The sequence below is a fragment of the Parambassis ranga genome, chromosome 6, assembly GCF_900634625.1.
Source record: "Parambassis ranga chromosome 6, fParRan2.1, whole genome shotgun sequence".
NCBI classification, from domain to species: Eukaryota; Metazoa; Chordata; class Actinopteri; family Ambassidae; genus Parambassis; species Parambassis ranga.
The window spans coordinates 14,660,218-14,682,282 of record NC_041027.1 but is presented as its reverse complement, the minus strand read 5'-3'; the positions used below and the strand labels follow the sequence as shown (position 1 = coordinate 14,682,282).

The 22,065-nt window shown below is 43.9% G+C and overlaps 2 protein-coding genes and 1 pseudogene across 2 annotated transcripts; all 3 read left to right on the top strand.

Moving 5' to 3' along the window:
- Positions 1-13,707, top strand: part of LOC114437860 (neoverrucotoxin subunit alpha-like) — a 28,637-nt pseudogene extending 14,930 nt beyond the window's left edge.
- A 43-nt stretch (positions 13,708-13,750) lies between these two features.
- LOC114437324 (neoverrucotoxin subunit alpha-like) lies at positions 13,751-14,824 on the top strand. The gene is made up of 2 exons (XM_028407953.1): positions 13,751-14,013; positions 14,123-14,824. Exons 1-2 carry the CDS (start codon positions 13,782-13,784, stop codon positions 14,665-14,667), a joined length of 777 nt encoding a protein of 258 aa, XP_028263754.1. The 5' UTR covers positions 13,751-13,781; the 3' UTR covers positions 14,668-14,824.
- Positions 14,825-18,694: 3,870 nt separating this feature from the next.
- On the top strand, positions 18,695-20,957 carry LOC114437859 (neoverrucotoxin subunit alpha-like). The gene is made up of 3 exons (XM_028408790.1): positions 18,695-18,701; positions 18,816-20,303; positions 20,413-20,957. Exons 1-3 carry the CDS (start codon positions 18,695-18,697, stop codon positions 20,955-20,957), a joined length of 2,040 nt encoding a protein of 679 aa, XP_028264591.1.
- The last annotated feature ends 1,108 nt before the right edge of the window (positions 20,958-22,065 follow it).

The window sequence follows — 22,065 nt, the reverse complement described above, 5'->3', positions numbered from 1 at the left end:
GAGGGTCATCATCTCTGCATTCACCCCGAACATGACAGGAAGAAGACGCCATTTTGATTTGTTGTGATGAAATGAACCACGAGGGAGAGGTAAAGAAGTGTGATGATCTGACTGTGTGTTACTGTCTGTTTCTGTCCACTGATCTGTGTGTGTGTGTGTGTGTGTGTGTGTGTGTGTGTGTCCCTCTGCTCCGTATCTCAGCCTCCATCAGGACCAATCAATACAATCCCTCAGAATTACTGTCACAACACAATGAACGGTGCTGTCATGCAGACAATACACACACAACCAAACTGTCTGCTGCTCCTCTGTCACCACACACACACACACACGCACACACACACACGCACGCACACACACACACACACACACGCACACACACACACACACACACACTTCTAATGACTGCAGAGCAGCAGGTTGTTTATGCACAGAATGTTTCAGCAGCTTCATAGTTCTATTGATCAGCACACACACACACATGTTGTTTTGTAGTGCTAGCATTCTGCTAATGGGTTTTTATGGTAATAATAATAATTATTATTATATTTATTTTTTACAGCACTTTTCAAAATCTAAGTGCTTCACAAGGACACCAACGAATGAAACAAAACAAAGACAAAAGCAAGACAAGCAGGCCACAGATCAATAAAATGAACATTTAAGACTAAAAACTATTTAAAACCATTAAAACGTTTTAGAAGGAGAAGCTGAGGTAGAAGGTAAACACGGAGACATTTAAGCGTGATCGCTGACTGGTTCTAAATTCTGGTTTGACTTTTTTATGATTAGTAGGACTGCTTTCTGTCTCCACACAGCGCCCCCTGTGGGACAGGAGGTTCAGAAAGGGACAGCAGTAAACACACAAAGAAGAGCAGCTTACAGCTTCACACATCTCTGACGCTGCCCCCTTGTGGCAACAGCAGATATTGCTACACATGGCCGACATGCAGCCGTCCAGCAAGACACCAAGACACCGAACACACGAAGGACAAAATAAAATAACTCACTTTGTCAACGACACTCTGTCAAGTCACAACAACATGAACTAACAACAACAACAACAACAACAACCAGCAAACACACTCAAACACAAACAAAAGCAGCACAATCATGTAAATAAACATATGAATGAAAGTTGCCAACTCACAGAGGACACTGAGCAGCAGCAGCAGCTGGATGGCAGCGGATGGAGTGTGTGTGCAGAGGCTGAGCTGAAAACCAACCTGCTGCAGGCCCACAGGTGTGTGTGGAGCCTACTTCCTGTCTGCATCACAAGGTAGAGGGCGCCAGACTCAGGCCGTGTTAATGGATGCCAGAGGGATGGTTCCAGCCACACTCTGGAACACTGTCCTTGTTACATGGAGCCATATTGACGTTGGCTGGAAAATAGATATCATGCATCCCTGGGGTCACATTTGTCTTCATAGATACCATGTTGAGACACACAGAGACGGTCAATAAGTAATAAATGAAGAGGACAACAAGAGCGAAGGACACTGGAAGACAGACGCAGAGATGGGCGAGAAGATGAAGAATGATCCTCAGCTGCTGGCTGCTCTGGGCAGCTGGGGTGGGAGGACAGAGAGGGAGCGAAGGTGTGAGGTGATTAAAGCCCCCCCGCCCCATGAGGACTGACAGCCATCTCGTCCCCGCTCATACTGTCCTCACCCATGAAACAACGTCCCACCTCTCATGTGTCCTAATCACATGAGAAACAGCTGGCCTCAAAGTCAGCTGCTCTCAGATCTGTGGACGCAGATGCTGATAGCACACACACACACGCACACATGTTTATTTATGCTTTAAAGTGGGGACTGACACCCCCAAGTGGACACTTAAAGAACTACAGCTTCAGAAAAACTTACTGCACAGAGGGCTTACTGTATTCTAAGTCTTCTTGTGTGCATGCCCCATGTCTTTTCTGTTTTTGGAGTTCTTCTGTGGTAGCGTTACAGCGCCACTCACAGGCCTGGCATATGTACTACAGTGTTTTCAGTGGTTTGTGCGGATTCGTGTGGACGCACGCATTTACTGAGACAACGCCGTCTGTATAGAGAACGTTTTTAATGAAAAGGACTTCGTCTCCATGTGGAGTGAGTCTCTTTTGGAGGTGGGCCTCAAGTGGCCACTCAAGGAGCTGCAGTTTGTGGCGTTGTTTTAGTTGCGTTGCCAGCTAGCTGCAGCCTGTTTACATTCTTTCTTACAACTCCCATGTCTAAATGATACAATGGACGTAAAGACAACAGAGGTTAAATATGAAGCTGTGTGCTAACGGACCATTGAACAGTCAGAGCTTGTTTGCAGCCACTGAACTGCAGCTTTGTTTTTTATGTAAATTCGGACTTTCTGTCCGGAGCAGTGTGATGTTAGGACTGCTGGATGCTGATGAGACTTTATTTGCATGTAAGAGCAGCCACAGTCGGCCTCATCGGAGGAAACACAAGGTCACAGCGTGTGTCTGTGTGAGCAGCCGTGTTGAATGTTTGGATGGCAAACGGCACTCGATGCCACTTTAAACAGCCAGACTGCTGTCGTGTGGGTTTGTAGTTCCACTGTGTGACCAGAGAAGCTGTGTTTTTATTGGCTGAAGGGACCGACGGTGTTGTTATGTTGGAGCTGAGAGGAGGGTTGTTGCACTCAGTACTCAGGACACACACACACACATGTGCACACATGCCTCACATCACGATTAGCATGTTATGTGCACCTTATTTATGATTTCATATTTTCATATTATCTCTGTGTGGCGGCGGCGTGGGAGGGTTTACATTCAGTACATAACCACGCACACAGGCGGGATGGAGACGTTAAAGAAGGGACGACAATATGAAGACATATGTGCAGACACACAAACACACACGTGAACACACCCGCCCCAACCCTTTAGCTCGCCATCAATCTTCTCTGACACATTATTAACCATGATCGTCCTGGTGGGTGTATCTATATCAGGGATTTATTTACACACACACACGCCTCTCCATAGTGTCACACAGCGATCCGTCATGCTTTGAGGGGGGAAAATACATTTATAACTTCACATCTCCATCTGACCGCCTCAGAGGGGGGGCATAACCGAAGATGAGATCTGGAAACAGAACAGCAGGAAAACACAAACATGGTGGAAGAATATAAACAAAGCGCAGCAGGAAGGTGCAGCGATGTGATGTGGCACACCTCAGGGCTCGACTGTCGGTCCTTTTGGAAATATACCAAACTCATTTTTTTAGAGGGTGCCCTCCACTGGCCACCTGAGGAACTGCAGCCTTACCTGCTAAAAGTGCAAAAGAGCGACATGTTATGTTATTTTCCTCCAGCAGTCAGCATTCGTCTCATTTCTCCCCACAGATATAAAATCAGATGTCATGCTTCAGACGTGAGCCGGCTGCTCTTGTTGAAAGGGTTAAGTGTGTTATATCTGATTAAAGCCAAATCTCTCTGCGCAGCCTGAAGGTCAAACCCGAGCCTGACTATTAAATTTCACTTTCCAACCACTGATAGCAATGCTAATGACCAGAAGAGAAGGGAGGCTCCTTCATCACTGCACACCCCCTCCCCCTGTTCCAGGAGGCGAGGGGCCTCTCTTCATTTGCAGTGTGACGGCTGTGTTTCAGGGGTGTCCCTGCCGGCTGGAGATGACGGCTGCAGAGAGGCAGCGGAGTGACTGACGACACAGAGATAGTGGGTCTGTCAGGCAGAGTGATGGCTGGGAGACACTCTGTGACAGATCAGGCGGGACGAGGAGAAATAAAGAGGACCAGGAGGGAGGCCCGGCAGTCTGGGGGGACGTGGGCTGTGTTGTTTGCAGATGATCAGCAGGCACCTGTACTTGTTGATGATGTTTTCAGGAAGGATCAGGAGGCTGGAAGTGTGCTCCATTAAGCTCCATTAAGCTGGTATCCATGCGGTGATACGAGGCAGGCTGCAGCCAGTGTTAGGGCTCTCACCCTGGGACATAATGAACCTAATCAGCCGAGTCTCTAATCAGCAAGTATCTTAATTAGGCATGGGAGGTTTGCTGAAGAGGAGCGCCTCTTCTCCGCCCGGCTTCAATCAGTCAAACCTCAAACTCCACCAGAGGAGGATGACATCCGCCCCGGTCCGTCCAGTTCAAACAAACTCCCCCAGACTTCCTCACTGGAACGTCTGTTCTTCAAAAATAACTCTGACGCTCTCCCACTGACCAATCAGAAACAAGGAGAGGCGGGACTTGTGATGTCATCACTGTCCAGAGAACAGAGTCCAGAGACCCCCCCCCCCCAGTCTCAAAATCCAAGATGGCAGCTCCTCCAGCTGCCCTAAAATATGAGGCTCATGCTAACAGTGGCTAACAACAGCACAGCCAGCACTTCCTGCTTCTTCTTCATCTATTGGACTGTATAAAGAGCATTTTAACATGCTAATGTTAGCATGTAGCTAACCAAGCACAGACTCTTGGACCTGCTGGGTATGACCATTTAAAGCCTGGGTATTTAAATGTGTGGCAGAGGTGGGCACGCTGAGTCCTGTGTGTGACTCCCCGACACCTCCTGATCCCTATCTGTATTCAGTCCGTCTCATCTCTGCCCATGCTAAGTGAGTGCAGCTCATCCCGAGCTGAATCTGAACTCTGCACGGCGGCTGTGTTACATTCATTTACATATTGTCAGCTGCAGAGCAGTCAATCATGGTGGCGCCGGGCAAAGAGCTCGTCCAGGGGTCACATGTGGTTTCCCACTCCTCCAGGCCCACCACATCCAGGACCAGGAGCAGCACCGAGGCACACATTAGCATACCGCCCTCCCTCCCTCTCCCTCTCTGCCCTTCACACACTCCCTGACAACTCTTATTTCCACCATGTTGAAAGTAATTGGCCCGTCTCAGAGCTGAGCTTTAACAGCTCCATTACTTTTCTGTTTCCTGTTCGGGCTCAGGGCCGTGGAGTCGTGAGTGTGAGGAGCATCTGTATGCAGAGCCATCGTAGCTGAAAGATCCTTCAGCTTTAATAAAAGGCGGAGGGTTTGTGTTTGTGTGGACAGGAAGCCTCTGAATGGAGCTCTGAGCTCCGGCTGAGTCACGGTGAACAGACGATGGTTTTTAAACAGCTCTGCAGCACCGTGTGCCTGACATCAAAGACTGAGGCCGGCTCAGGGCTCCTGCATCACCAAGCTGTGTTCTCTGCTCTGCACCTGCACAGGAGGAAATAAGCCTCCATGCCACCAGGGGGCAGTACTCGGCCCGTTGTGTGTGTTCAATGGGCTGAAAAAAACTAGAAACTAGTGTCAAGACCAAGCGGCAGCCTTCGGGGCTCAAATCCCATGCGGAAGTGTCAAAACTTGTAATTCACGCCGCAACAGCTGGGGGCTGGCTCCAAAAGCGAGTAATTTCCCATAGACTCCCATGTTAAACTTCACTTCACAGCAGAAAAAAACATGTTTACAGCCTGGTACAAAAAACCACTCTGGTCTCAGATGATAGGTTCTCTTCTAGTGTCAATTGTAGGGGGGGGGGGTGAATTTGTTTACAACTCACTCGTTTCAATTGTATTCGGACTAAAAATTACGCATAATTATGGGCGTTGCCGCTTGAGTGACAGACAGTTGACGTATCACAGCGTGAGTTTCCTGCTTCCACGATCGCCCGCCCCCCTAAACCCCGCTTGTGATCCCCCTTTTTGTCTATATTTGGAGTTTTGGCGGACGTGACGCTGCCAACATGGCGGCGGTCATCAACTTCCTGGAACCTCCCACCGAGCCTCAGAACGGCTCTTCAGAAACAAACGGGTGACGTCACGGAAGCTCTGTCCATAGTTTTTACTGTCAATGGTCAACACATGTAGCACTGATGAAGGTCCAAGGACTGAAGACAGCGTGTTATTTTCACTTGTCTCTGTTCTTGTTACACACACACACACACACACACACACTCTCACACCTTCCTGTTGTGCTTTCATTGATCAGCAGAACCTCCCAGAGGCCTCAGCTGTAATAAGCTCTCAGAGCACAATGCCCAGCTGCACATCTCACTCCTGCTGTAGCTGTGAGGATCCAACCTATAGCACCGACCCAAAGACCAGAGACCGAGTGAGTGACTGAGCCCCCAAAGTAGCAGCTAAAGTTAGAAGAACTCCTATGCTCTGACAGAGAAACCACCCTTCACACCTGACGCTCAGGTCTGCCACGTGCCTCTAACAGCAGCGTACATCAGCCCCCTGTCTCACTCTGACGGCCGTGATTGAGTATGAGGAGTTCTGATTGGTGCTCAGGCCATCTGCGTGTCATCAGCGTCCCCTCCCCTAATTGACTTCCTGGTGTTTCCTCCCACGGTGATAATCTCCAATCAGCCATCTGCCGTGTCATCTCTGTGCGCCACCACCGCTCCGCCCGTCCCTCCGTCCCGCCACCATGTTCCCGCTTTTCACCCCCCCGCTGCTAATGTCAAGATGCAAAAATTCTCTCCGAGCAGCCATTAAACAAAACGCTGAATGGAAACAAGGTCAGATATTTGATCCTGCTCTGTGCTTTATGTCATGTACACACACATCCACACTGTGTGTGTGTGTGGGAGGGGGAGAAGGCCATCTGTCCAGGACTATTACGTCCATCACAGGAGGGCCTTTCCACACACACACACACACAGACAGACACACACACAGACACACACAGCCGGAGCGCCTGGACGCAGCTTGTTGTTCCTCTTCCTGTACTAGCCTTATTCTGTCGCTCAGAGCAGCAGGAGAGAGCTACATCTGTGCCACATTAGCCTGTGATGTCACTACAGAAATAGAAAGTGGAGGAGCCGACCATTCAGCTGCCTGAGTACAAAAAACACAAAGCTCTTCTGTGTTTAACATCTGTCTGTCACAACCAGGAGGGGCCGCCACAGGTGCGTTAGCATTAGCTTCAGTTTGCAGTTAGCTGCAGTTCTCTGCTTAATGAACGGAGGTTCCTTCTCAAACTTTTATTCATGCACAGTCTTGATTTTAACGGCTCTGAACTGCTCTCATGAACTCTCTTCTCTGATGTCAAGGCTGCCGACCCCAGCAGAGCAGCTACAGCCGGGTGGACCTGTCCAAATTTCACTTGACAGAAGAATCGATTGCTTAATCCAGATTCTGTGCTGAGGAGAGTTGTCATCGACCTGTCAGCGGTCACAGAGGTCCACCGGGGAGAATTTAGTCGGCTACAAAGGCGGGCGGGTGTCAGAGAGGGAGAGAGGGAGAGAATTAGAGGTTTGGAAATCAAACCTGTTAGCAAACCCCAGAGGAGGGATCAGACGGCTCCGTCTTTCTTCTGCAGATGTTGAGTTTGTCATTCGCTCAGAAAGTTGTGAGACTGCTGAGGGATACTATGGTCTGAGAATACACTCAGGCCCCGACGGAGAAAATGACAAAAGGCGGTAATTAGAAGCACGATGAGATCCTAACACAATTACACGCCGTTGTTTCTGCAGAAAACAAGAGGATTAAAGTTTAAATGACTCATTTGCAAAGACAAGCAATAAAACAGCCATGTTATCTGGGTTTGAGGGCACAGAATGCAAAATTCATCATGCATTATTAATGAGTTTTATATTAAAAGTAATATATGCACGCTTCCTGCTTCCTGCATTACAGAGTGGAAGTGGAGCTATTGATTAAACGCCTCGTGTGTGTGTGTGTGTGTGTGTGTGTGTGTGTGTGACACGTCACATGTTTGTGCAAACAGGCAACAACTAAGAAATTAAAAGTGGCTCTTGATGAGCAGTGCAGCGCTCACGAGGCCGCTACGTAAACACCGGTTTCAGCTAAATTAATCACATGCAAGGTAAACATGGTGTTTTAGCACGCTGCCTAGAGTTAGCCAGTTAGCTGTTATCTCGAGCCACAGCGGTCACAAGCTAACAGAGCCTCCTTTTATTTATGTATTTAGTGTGATCTGTGTGAGTTTCACTTCTTAGCCGGTCTCAAGAGCTGTCGCCACACTTAGCATGTTAGCTCTGTTAGCTTGAGGAACAACATCATGTGGTAATATGGAATACAGAAAATATGTGAAATGCTCATTTTTAGCATACGCTTGCACATGTGTCAATGTTAGCTTGCACTAGACACACACACACACACACACACACACACAGACACACACACACAGACACACACAGGCTTCCTCTGAGGACATCTGAGTTAACTAGCTAACCATAGCTGTTCAAGCTACAGTGCTAATTAATTAACCCCGAGTTTGTGCCTCTGAAAACATAACAATAAAAATATCTGCTCAGCGATCTTTGAAAAAGCCAGAAGGATGTTTTCTGAATCTTCAAAGCTTTTTCTGATCATCTGGATAAAAGCGATGACCGAAACACTTGCAGACTACGGAAACTTACAGACAACAAACATCACCTGACCTGATGTGTGTGAAATACTTCTGCTGCTGCTGACATTGATTATTTATGTAAACACAGCGGGCCGCGCTCTCCCAGCAGAGGACGGCGGAGTCGTTGAACAGGTGTGTCGTCTAACCTGTAAATAATTCCAAAGCTCATCTGGTCTCACATCAAATATTTAAGCGGTTCCAGAGTAATAAAGTTAGGATTGATTGGAGGTCGAGCCCCTTCGTTTGGATGCCTGAGGCGGGATGGAACCAATAAGAGGGGTAATTAGATGAAGAGGAGGAGGTGTGTGTGTGTGTGTGTGTGTGTGTGTGTGTTTGTGTTTAACAGATTTACACTTTAACACAAACTGTTTTCACAACAGAGAGAGAAAACAGATGCATTAAATCTGTGTAAATGTTTGTGTGTGAGCTTTTCTAAAACACACAGGACAATCCTGCAAAGCTCACTGGTGCCATCTAGTGTAGAGAGGCTGCAGAGCACATCCACAGGTTATGGGACCCTTTGTGTCTGCACTTTGTAATCCAGCTTTTTGTTTGTTGCTCTTTCTGAACAACAAAAAACACAAACAGGTTTTCATCAGAAATTTAACTCCAAAAATACTGAAAACAGCAGCAGCTGCAGTGATTCAGTCATTGTGCACACAGCTACATGCACACAGCTACATGCACACAGCTACATGCACACAGCTACATGCACACAGCTGAATGCAGCACACAGCTACATGCACACAGCTACATGCACACAGCTCCAGTACATCGACGTTCAGTCAGTGTGCTGTTGCAGCAGCACATAGATTTTTGTGCAGAAATATTTAGAGGATCAAGATAATATCAGCTCAATATTTAGAGAAAGTGTAAAAACAAATACTGTGAGTGATTATTGTGTCTTTTCCTGCACTCTAAATAACTAGAAGCAGCAAAGCAACAACGATTCCACCCGGACCTCCACCTTTTAAGGTCATAAAAAGCCAAAGAAAGATAAGTAGGGCCAGAAGAGACGCATCACTTCACTTGAGGTCTGTCAGTTTAATCTCATTTGTATATTAAGATAAAGAATGAGGTGACAGGTGCAAAGCAAAGGCCTGACACCTGATCTGCTGCCCACAACCTGCAGAAAACCCTTGATAGTTCATATAAGGATTTGGCTCAGCACATTCTGCTTGGTGCACATGAACAAACACATCAAAAGGAAGGAGCACAATGTAGAAATATGAACACCGTTTATCACGCTATTAAAGTCCTCAATCAATCATTCTTTTGAGCTTCAGGTGCAGACAGGTGTGCAATAAGGTAAAACTAGAGACACTAAGACGGCTCAGGCCATCAGCGACAGAGGGCCCACAGACTGCTGGCTGTGTCCCTCTGGAGGATCCCGCAGGCCTCCACCCAGTTGGTCACAACAACACCACCCGAACTGGCTCCTTCCAGCGTGAAGATTCAGAGATTCAAAGCGTTTATCGTCATGTGCACAGTAACGAAACTGGTTTCATTGTACAATGAAATTCTTACTTTGCTGCTCACACTGGATGCCATAAACATTTAAAAATATAGAATAATCTGCAAAAGAGCAATTTGAAGAGCAAAAAAATAAGTACACAAAATATAAACTATGGAAGTAAATTAAGCTATATACATATGTTATATGTTATGTTATATACATGTGTTATATATATATATCATATATATATATATATATATATATATATATGATATATATATATATATATCATATATATATATATATATATATATATATATATATATATATATATATATCATATATATATATATATATCATATATATATATATATATATATGATATAATTTATATATATATATATATATATATATAAATTATATCATATATATATATATATATATATATATATATTTTTATATATTTATAAATTATATTAAGGTGCATAGAACAATAAATAAACAATATTGCAGTTACTGTTACTGCATTTAAAAATGTAAACAGTGTGTATGCGTGGGGTTCAGTCCATTGTTACAGACTCCAGTCTGGTGGTCCTGCACTTTGCGCTCCTGTACCTCCAGCCTGAGGGGAGCAGAGTGAACAGACCTTGTTGGGGGTGGGTGAGGTCCTGCAGAAAGGGGAGAGGAGTCCTGGTGATCTAAGACGCAGTCTTCACCACTCTCTGCAGGTGACCCTGCTGCATACTGTGGAGAAATAGCTCTCTTGCTTCTGGCTCAAAAAGCCACCATGCCCCTGGCCTTTAGTGACACTTCAAAAATGACATTTCTTTTGTGGCATTTCCAAGCAGTGGGTTTATGTTCATCTGTTTGTGAGAAGGACTGTTCCACACAGACGCCATGAACATGTAAGGTCAAGAGAGGCAACGCAAAGATAAGTGAGAAACACTTCACCGGAATTTGGCTGCTGTGTCTAATTTGTATGTCTGCGTGATATCTGTAAATGCAAATGCCTGTGATCAGAAATCAACCCTACAATGAACCCCTCTGCAGGTGGAGATCCAAGGAAAACAGTCACGTTTACAAGGAAAGTGTTGTTGCAGATACAGCCTGTTGCCATGCAGGACTAAGTGGGTCTAAACATGTTTTAGGCTAAAAGATGAGACAGGACAACACATTGTATTTTCAGTAACTTATAATATCTCTTCCTCATTTTATATGACTGGAAATCTGGTTTTTAATAAAAGCCAGGGTTTCCATGTAGGCACCTGCAGAGAGGGATTCATGCTTCAAACTAAAAAAAAAATTAAAATTAAAAAAATAAAATGATACAGTGAGTAATTACAAAAAAAATACAAAAAAAGAGTTTACAATAGAAGATTTATATTAGACAAGAATAAAAGCTGACTACAGGGTGGTATAAAATAAATAATTATAAGGTATAAATTGCATTTTCAGAACAGGAGTTGCAAGAGTTAAATTTAATTTCATGGAAGTCCATCAAATAGTTAGAAGGGGTCTTTTCTGTTAGTTGACTCTAATGTATGTAAGTCATAAATTATATTATTATTATTTATATAATATTATATATATTATATATGTATATATTATTATTTATACAGTATGTGCTTTTATTTATTTCATTGTATTCCTTTATAATGTTATCCTGGTATTATGTTAAAAATACTTTTTTATTTGATGTCTATTGTTTGTTTATACAAGTTATTGAAATAAACTAAATCATTTTTACACAGGTCTTTCTCATCTGTATTCATAAACTACAAATGCTATTCACTGCATGAAATAGTGAGTCATCAGAAAACCTGCAGCACAGCTCCTCGAATTCTTCGAATTTGCATGGGACATATATTTTATTATTGTCAAAACTGAACATCGCTAAGATAAGTCTGGTAATCAGCTGATGGCTTCAGCAGAATTCTGGCAGGAGGAAGAGGAGGAAGAGGAGGAGGGGGGTGGCCCAGCAGGTATAAGTAATCGTGTAGCAGCTCAGAGCTTCAGACTGGAAGCTCCGGTTAGAAGTCAGGAAGACTCACAACAGCAACTCAGCTGATACTCTACTTCACCAGGTAAGAGGCAAACTGGAGGATGCTGACATTTATTGATCGCACATTTATTGGCATTAAGTCTCTTTAGGTCTTCCTAGCTCATGGATAATTGTGGTTTGACACACTGGGTCAAACCACAATACATTAGTGGTGTTCTGCAAAACAATAGCTTTTAGCATTAAAAAACGATTTTTGTCATGTCACCTGATATGTTTTCTCCTTGTAATGTAAATATCAAAATTTCAACAGTTTAAAACACACTGATGGATGTTCTCATGCAGGTTGGAGACATGTCCTCGACAAACATTGAGATGGCTGCATTGGGTCGCAGTTTCGCCCTTGGAATGCTGTATAATGCTTACACGGATGAGCTGTACACAGGTGAGTATACACACCAAATACAACAGCTTATTAATAAATGGTAAAACAATTAGCCCTTTTTTTTCTTACCCCACTGGCTTGACATCAACAGTCATGGAAACGTATGCAAAGTCATACTTTAACCCATTAGACGGTATAAATTTCGCTTCACAATTTATGGGTGATTCTGCTGCCCTGCATCAGCTGAGATTGTAAAAGGGGATTACAAAAACGGCATTAACAAGTCAATGATACGTCAGATTCTTTTAGCTTTGCAATGAAACTTTTCCATGTGATTTTTACTCTATTTCTAAAAGTAAGTGTCTGGTGATTTCTACATCTCTATTTTCTACAGGAATATGTTTGGAAGGAAAACCGGAAAAGCAGTCTAAGCCTAACCTTGACTTTGGCATCACTGCATCTGATTCCATTACAGAAAAGTCCTCTAAGCTGGATATTGATGCTTCAATGAAGATCAGTTATATGAGTGGCCTGGTTAAGGTTGACGGCTCTGCAAAATATCTGGACGACAAGAAAAAATCCAACAATTAAACACGTGTGACCCTTCACTACAAAGTTACAACTCATTTCACTCAGCTGTCACCTTCTCCAGATAACATTAAGAAATTTCGAGAAAAAATCACTACTGAGAAGAAGTCAGGTGCAACTCACGTGGTCACCGGGATCACTTATGGGGCGAATGCTTTCTTTGTGTTTGACAGTACGAAGACGGAGGATAAAAAGCATCAGAATGTGAAGGTCAGCATGGAAGCTGTGATCAAAAAGATCCCACAGTTAGATGTTGAGGCAAAACTTACAACCAAACTGACAAACGACGAAGAATCCATTGCAAACACGTTCACCTGTAAATTCTATGGAGACATGGTTCTTAAGAGTAACCCTGCAACATTTAAAGAAGCAGTACAGACCTACAAGAATCTTTCAGCGCTGTTGGGTAAAGATGGAGAGAACACCGTTCCCATTCAAGTCATCCTGACACCAATCACAGATTATATTACCACAGCTGAAAAAGTGAACAAGTTTGAGGTCTGTGATGGACTAGTGATGAAGGTAGAAAGAGCTCTGGATGATGTGAGAGCGATAGAAATGAGATGCAATGACATTCTGGAAGAGAGCGTGGTTAAGAAATTCCCAGAGGTCAAACAAAAGGTGGAGGTTTTCAAAGGTCTGTGCAATAAATACATATCATCACTTCAAAAAACTATGAGAGAGAAGTTCCCTGCCATCCGTGCAGGCAAAGAAAATGACACTTCAGTGGAAAAGCACTTTGATGACAGGGAGAAGTCACCATTTGGCCAAGAAAAGTTAAACAAGGTGATGTATGACCTGGAAAACGAAATCCGTTTCATGCAGGCCTGTGCTGACAAGATGGGAAGTCTGGAAATGCCAAATGAAAAAGGTGCAGATCACACTCTGTGCTTTGCTTTCACCTCCTGGGTACCTGAAACTGAAGATCCCTACCTTCAACAGATGAAGGACTACTTACATTCACATGAATTATCCAGTAATAAAAATGTCACTCCATCAGTAGGACAGCCGTGGTACTACATGGAAGAAGTTGTATCCAGAATGACAAACGATGCAGAAGAGTTCGGCAACCTTGCAAAAGCTCTGAAGAAGAGCAGCAGGTTCCGCTTCCTCTCAGCACTTCTTCCAGATAAGGACCAGAAAGGAGCAGCCATCTACCACTACAAGGGGGGCAGCCTGCAGCAGGGCAAGTTTTCAAAGCCTGAGATCCGTGATGTGAAGACTGTAACCAATCGAAGAGATCTGCTCTGGTGTAAGTATTTAGTTTCCACTTCCTGTTCACACTGCTGCCGGCCACAGATCCAGATCAACTAGAAACAAGGCTACATTGAAAGACATGGTTTTATTCTGTCTGTCCACAGATGCCACTGATCTCACTCTGGACCCTGACACTGCAAATGGCTATCTCGGTCTGACGGAGGAAAACAAGAAGGCAACATGTGAATCATGGCTGACGTATCCTGATCACCCAGAGAGATTTGATGCACGTCCACAGGTTCTGTGCAAGGAGGGGCTGACTGGAAAGCATTACTGGGAGGTAGTGTGGAACAATGGTTCCAAAGACGGTGTTGGAGTGGCTGTTGCATATGCTGGAATTGGAAGGAAGGGAAATAGTCGTGATACAACATTTGGGTATAACAGCCAGTCCTGGTATTTTGGTGAGTGTGGAGGCCATAATGCATGGCATGACTATAAGGAGGTGTGGAAAGCCCCCATACCACCTACTGGGTGCAACAAGGTTGGTGTGTATCTGGACTGGCCTGCAGGCACTCTGTCCTTCTACAGTGTGTCCTCTGACACCCTGAGACACCTCTACACCTTTCAGGCCACATTCACAGAGCCACTTTTCCCCGGCTTGTGGATTTATAATTACTACAGCTACGCCACCCTGAGTCCAATTGTGTAAGCATGATAAAAACATGCTGCATGCAGGGTTGGTCGTTCAGCTTCAGGCAAATTGGCAACGAAGAGAGAATGATGGGGTGACAAGTTATTCCTTCAGTAATCTGTGCCTGATGAATACATAATATTTTACTTTTGCTTTTACAAACAGATAATCAGATTAAGTCTACACTGTGCAGCAGTGGAAACATGTCTGATTTCTTTCTCATTTTAAATGTAGGTTTGCATTTTAACATGTTTCTGCAGTGAGGTTAAAGGTCAGCTGTGGAGCTGGATCATAAATTACATATTTCAATACAAATCAGATCATTCAGATACAACATCAAATTACATATATATATATATATATATATATATATATATATATATATATATATATATATATATATATATATATATATATATATATATACAAACATACATACATACACACACAAACATATATATATATATATATATATATATATATATATATGTTTGTGTGTGTGTCCAGCAAGTTTTCATTCAGACTGCTGCAGTGTGACTCTTCTTTAGTTTGCTTCCACAGAATGTACTCCAACATGGTGTGTGGGTATTTTAACGGTTAATAAGACAAAAATAGTGTGATTTCTTTTGGATTTTCTTCACATTTAAGCAGTAATCAATCAATAATCTAAATATCTGTTAAACACATGTAGGTGTTGTTTTTGATTTTGGGTGTTTGGATCTGACAGCAGTTATCAGAGGAGGCTTGGATGTTATGGAATACAATATTTACAATGTCAGAATGCATTTTAAAGACTCATATTGTCGACAGGATAACTGGGTGGTGATGGGCTGCAGTGTGACTGTGTGTGTTGTTTAGTGTGTGTCTTTAGATAATGCAGTGAACCACTCAGGAAGTGTTCTGGACCTGATCAGATCAGAGGTCTCATTTATAACAAGTGCAAAAGAAGATCCATGCACTGGTTATAAAACAATCCACTTGTACATGTGCACCATCTGTGATGAATGAAAACACATGTTGTCCGACATGTTTGTTTGTCCCTGAGCAGAACATTCAATAAAGTGGAGTCCTGAGTGGATCCCTGTCTGTCTGTTGTTTGTTCCAGTGACATAAACGTTACTTTCACTTAGGGGTGGGCGATATGACAAAAATTTTATATCACGATTCTTTAATGATAAAATCACGATTTTATCACGATTTGTTTTTACATTGGCACTAATTTGCATATTTCTCTGTAAATTACTTCAGGTAGCCTTCTCTGTCACTTCTCAAAAACTATCAGTATATTTTAAAAGCAAACAACAACTCATAACGTGCACTCAGTATTAGTTTTCAATAAACATGAAAATTTAAATAACAATTACAGAACAAAATAAAGTATGACGATAAATGATCGTGAAGGATTTGAACGTATCGGCGATCTACCAGAACGGACAGATCGTTTTATCGTCCATAGAGCACGTTCTATTAATTGCAGTTCTATGTTCGCGCAGCCGTATGAGTTTTTTCACTCGTCCAACTCTCAGTGCGCTTAATGTGAAGACGACCAACCAGTGACAGCCTCCCTGTTAGGAAGCTACGGCTGAAAACTAAAAGAGAACGGAGGAACTGGACCCTAAAACCAACTCCACCTTTATGTTCGGTGCTGTTTCTGCCGGCAGCAGCGGCGCGTCTTCTATAGTGTTGGGAGGTTCGACTCTTCTTACTGACTCAAATCAGTTACTCTCGAACCCTCACGTGAACGAATCTTATTGTGAGTCATTTCGTTCATTTCGTTCATTTTTACAGCCGGTGGCGCCGTGTCCCTCTGTAGTATAGTGCCGCGCATTGATATGGGACAAAGTATAATAAGTATAACTACCACAAGCAATTCAAAGCATGTGAAAACATAAGAGGGCAAATACACACCACGGTACAGTGACTTCTGTCCTGCATCCTCCCTGCCAGTGTTGTTTAACAGTGCCACAGTGAATAGGTAGCAGTCACGTGACAAATGAACGAGAGTGTACTGCTTCACACACACATGAGCTGTGAACGAGAACGAATCTGTGCAGCCTGTGGAGCTTGTCACGTGACAAATGAACGATGAACGAGAACAAGGAGGAGAACGAATCTACAGCTCTGATCCGTGCAGCCTGAGCAGCCTATCATGTGACAAATGAACGATGAACGAGAACGAGGAGGAGAACGAATCTACAGCTCTGATCCGTGCAGCCTGAGCAGCCTATCACGTGACAAATGAACGATGAGCGAGAACGAGGAGGAGAACGAATCTACAGCTCTGATCCGTGCAGCCTGAGCAGCCTTGGTTACATATGATTTCATGACTGGATAATGTACTATTATATTTATTATTTAATGGCAGAGTATAACACAAAACATGATGTCATTTTAGAAAGCATTTATTTACAAACACACTTTACATTATATACACAATAACACTACACATCAACAACAAGCAAAGACCATTAATTATAATTTCATGAATACATAGCGTTTGCCTGGTGTCACGTGACAAATTGAGGAGCGTCAGATATCAGACATTCATTTCCTTGTTTGTTTCTGAGTCCACAGCCCCGCAGCTGAGCTTCAGCTCTCGCGTGACAAATGAGCAATCCGGAACGATTCGTATGAACGATTCGTATGAACGATTCGTATGAACGATCTGTGAACGAGTCGCAAGTTCCTTTGCTGATCATTTGCTGCTGGCCAATTGGCACACAGCCTGAGTGGCTTGGCCGTCACGTGACAACAGAACGAAGATCCGGGGGCTACCGCGACTCAGGAACGAATCATATCTGTTTCCTGTCCTGCCAACTGAGCTTTATGCGGCTGCCTGCCATGTAGCGAAAGAACGAATCACTCACTGAGGGGACTCGTTACCCCGATTCATATAAAAGATTCGTTCATATCGAACGAATCGTTCACGAGCAACACATCACTAGTCTTCTAAGCCTGTGTGTGTGTGTGTGTGTCCGCGCGACGTGTGTCGCAGTGGAAGGGCCGCGTGTGTACGAATGTACCCACCTCTCTGAACATCACCAGCTCGTTATATTCAGGTTCGCTGCTGTTGTGCCGTCAGCAGGTGTGTGTGTGTGGTGGGAGGGCCGCGTGTGTCCATCAGGTGCAGACAGAGGCAACATGACGTCACCAAAACAATAACGCTAACTAGAGTCCACATAGAGGCTCCATGAGGACTCTAGTAAACGGTGGACATTCTTTATCATTTCTATATAGCACCAGATCATAACAGAAGCCAGTTCAGAGAACCTTTCCTATAGAACAGGTCTACACCTTGTTCTTTATTAAACAAATTATCTTATTTGCACGGCAGCATGTCAATTTTGTCTGCATGGTTGTGCGTTTACAATTCACCGCTGCTGTCTATTTATTCTGCTGCTGCGCAGAGGCACGATGCATGTACACACAGACACATGCACAGACACACACAGAGAAACATGTGGCATTGAAATATGCTGTTTACATCCCGCTCTGTGAGCATTGACGGGACCTTCGGCAGCTTTGCACACGGTTGGACGCAGAGTGCTGTGGGTCTCTCTGCTCTGCTGCAGCTGAACCTGCTGCTTGAAGCTACAGAGACTGACTGCTTGTTAATGCCCTGAGGCGGGGGAGGAGCTCACGGCCGCTGCTTGTCGAGGACAGTAGCCTGACTGCAGAATGATTTCACGTCAGTCTCCAAACATCACCAGAGAGAGTTGCTTTAGATTTAATATACACACACACATACATACATATGAACACATACACATAATCTACTGTGAGCAGGCCTGATTGTACAGTCTGACAGCAGCAGGTAGGAAGGACCTGTGATAGCGCTTGTTCACACAGCGTGGATGGAGCAGCCTGTCACTGATGGAGCTGCTCAGTGATGTGACAGTGCTGTGCATGGGGTGGGTGGTGTTCTCCCTCAGGGAGGATAGAGATACATATTTTCAGAAGCAGTGGGTCTAGCATGTTAGCATCGACCAATATCAGCCATTGATAAATGTGTTGGTTTATGTTGGCTGATTATTTTTTGCCAAAAATGCTGAGTTTGCTGTTCATGATTTACTATAAACTCACCACTGTCTGCAGCAAATGTAGCACCAAAGCTAGGAGGTAGCAGGTAGATAGGTATACTTCCATATATACTTTATTTTCCTTAGGTATCACACTGTGGGATAGAAAAACTATCGATGAGAAAAAGATAACAAGACCTGAGAAGTTCTCCACATTTGAAGTCACTACATCTGACTCCATTGAAGAAAAGTCCTCTCTGATGGACATCAATGCTTCTCTGAAGGCCAGTTTCCTGAGTGGCCTAATTGAAATTGGAGGATCTGCAAAGTATCTGAATGACCACAAGAAGTTCAAGAATCAGAGCCGTGTGACCCTTCAGTACAAAGCTAAAACTCGCTTTGAGCAGCTGTCAGTTTCTCAACAGGAAGTCGAGAATATGCACATGGCAGCACTTCCTGACAAGTTCTCTGCAACTCATATGGTCACTGGAATCCTTTATGGGGCGAATGCATTCTTTGTGTTTGACAGTGAGAGGTTGGATGTGAACAGCACTCAGAAAATCGAGGGCCACATGCAGGCGGCCATACGAAAGATTCCCTCATTTAGTCTAGAGGGGGAAGTTGATGTCAAGCTGTCTGATGAAGAAAAGGCTGCGACAAAGAAGTTCTCCTGTAAATTCTATGGAGACTTCATTCTTCCAAGTAACCCTGCAACATTTGAAGATGCAGTAAAGACCTACATGCAACTTCCAAGTCTGCTTGGTGAAAAAGAAGAGAACGCTGTCCCTGTCAAAGTCTGGCTGACACCACTCAGTTATTATACATCTACAGCTGAAACAGTGAAAGGTGAGGTCTGCCTGGGGCTGCTGAGGAAGGCCCAGGATGCTCTAGAAGATATGAAGGAAATAGAAATGAGATGCAATGATGCTCTAGAAGATGAAATTGTTGATAAGTTTCCAGAGATCAAACACAAGGTTAAAGGTTTCCGTGACCTGTGCAACGATTACACCACCAAACTTCAAGAGACCATGAAGGAGAAGTTTCCTGCCATCTGTGGAGGTGAAGAAGATGACGGTTCAGTAGAAAAGCTCCTTGATGACAAGGAGAAGTCACCATTCAGCTACAAAAACTTAGACATGTGGCTCGATAACACAGAGAGAGAAATCAACATCATCTGGTCCTGTGTTGCTATGATGGATGGAACAGGGATAAAGATTGTTCAACATCAGTCAAAGTTGGAGAGAGAGGTTCTGACTCCAGGTGTAGAACACACTCTGTGCTTCGCTTTCACCTCCCTGGAAACTGCTGATCCATACCTTAAAGAGATGGAAAACTACCTTTGTTCACATGGATCACAAAGTGATAAAAATGTCACTGCACCTGCAGAAGATCAGTGGTACTCCTCAGCTGAAGCTGTAGCTAAAGTGAGAGCAATCGCAGAAGAGTTCGGCAACCTCGCCAAAGGTCTGAAGAAGAGCAGCAGGTTCCGCTTCCTCGTAGCAGTTCTTCCAGATAAGGACCAGAAAGGAGCAGCCATCTACCACTACAAGGGGGGCAGCCTGCAGCCTGGCAGGTTTTCAAAGCCTGAGATCCGTGATGTGAAGACTGTAACTGATCGAAGAGATCTGCTCTGGTGTAAGTATTTAGTTTCCACTTCCTGTTCACACTGCTGCCGGCCACAGATCCAGTTTAACTAGAAATAATGCTACATTGAAAGACGTGGTTTTATTCTGTCTGTCCACAGATGCCACTGATCTCACTCTGGACCCTGACACTGCAAATTACCACCTCATTCTGTCTCAGGAAAATAAGAAGGCAACACGGGGAGAAAAGCAGTCATATCCTATTCTTCCACAGAGATTTGATGAATGTCCACAAGTCCTGTGCAAGGAGGGGCTGAACGGGATCCATTACTGGGAGGTAGAGCGGAGCAATGCTGCTGCTGGTGGTGAGGAATTTGCTGTAGGTGTTGCATATGATGAATGTCCCAGGAAAGGAACCAGCAATGTGGCAGGGCTGGGAAATAATGTCTATTCTTGGTGTTCTGGCTGGAGTCAAGGATACTTCAAAGCCTGGTATAATGGAGAAGCATTGAGTGACCCTGTTCCAACTGCAAGGTGCAACAAGTTTGGTGTGTTTCTGAATTGTCCTGCAGGCACTGTGTCCTTCTACAGTGTGTCCTCCAACACTCTGAGACACCTCTACACCTTTCAGGCCAGATTCACAGAGCCACTTTTCCCCGGCTTCTGGATAAATTGCGGCTACGCCGCCCTGAGTCCAACTGTGTAAGCATGATAAAAACATGCTGCATGCAGGGTTGGTCGTTCAGCTTCAGGCAAATTGGCAACAAAGAGAGAATGATGGGGTGACAAGTTATTCCTTCAGTAATCAGTGCCTGATGAATACATAATATTTTACTTTTGCTCATCTAACATTCACGTACCGCATAATACAAACAGATAATCAGATTAAGTCCACACTGTGCAGCAGTGGAAACATGTCTGATTTCTTTCTCATTTTAAATGTAGGTTCGTAAAACGGCTTTAACATGTTTGTTTCTGCAGTGAGGTTAAAGGTCAGCTGTGGAGCTGGATCATAAATTACATATTTGAATACAAATCAGATCATTCAGATACAACATCTAATTATTATTGATCATGTCAGGTAGTTCCTCCTTTTTTTCTTCTTCTCTATATAGACGATGAAGCAGGAACACAAACATGCTCATGTTATTGTGTCTCATTAAAGTCCACAGGTTTCCATTCAGACTGCTGATAACCCTGCAGTCTGACTCTGCTTCCACAGAATGTACTCCAACATGGTGTGTGGGTATTTTAACGGTTAATAAGACAAAAACAGTGTGATTTCTTTTTGATTTTCTTCACATTTAAACAGTAATCAATCAATAATCTAAATATCTGTTAAACTCATGTAGGTGTTGTTTTTGATTTTGGGTGTTTGGATCTGACAGCAGTTATCAGAGGAGGCTTGGATGTTATGGAATACAATATTTACAATGTCAGAATGCATTTTAAAGACTCATATTGTCGACAGGATGACTGGGTGGTGATGGGCTGCAGTGTGACTGTGTGTGTTGTTTAGTGTGTGTCTTTAGATAATGCAGTGAACCACTCAGGAAGTGTTCTGGACCTGATCAGATCAGAGGTCTCATTTATAACAAGTGCAAAAGAAGATCCATGCACTGGTTATAAAACCATCCACTTACATGTGCACCATCTGTGATGAATGAAAACACATGTTGTCCGACATGTTTGTTTCTCCCTGAGCAGAACATTCAATAAAGTGGAGTCCTGAGTGGATCCCTGTCTGTCTGTTGTTTGTTCCAGTGACATAAACGTTACTTTCACTGCAGCTGAACCAAGCAGCTGATTAAGTT

Excerpts from the sequence above, each read along its gene's own strand:
- LOC114437324 (XM_028407953.1), top strand. The coding sequence starts at position 13,782 with ATGGAAGAAGTTGTATCCAGAATGACAAACGATGCAGAAGAGTTCGGC. Across the intron at positions 14,014-14,122 it reads TCGAAGAGATCTGCTCTGGT|ATGCCACTGATCTCACTCTG; the intron begins GTAAGTATTTAG and ends GTCTGTCCACAG.
- LOC114437859 (XM_028408790.1), top strand. Across the intron at positions 20,304-20,412 it reads TCGAAGAGATCTGCTCTGGT|ATGCCACTGATCTCACTCTG; the intron begins GTAAGTATTTAG and ends GTCTGTCCACAG.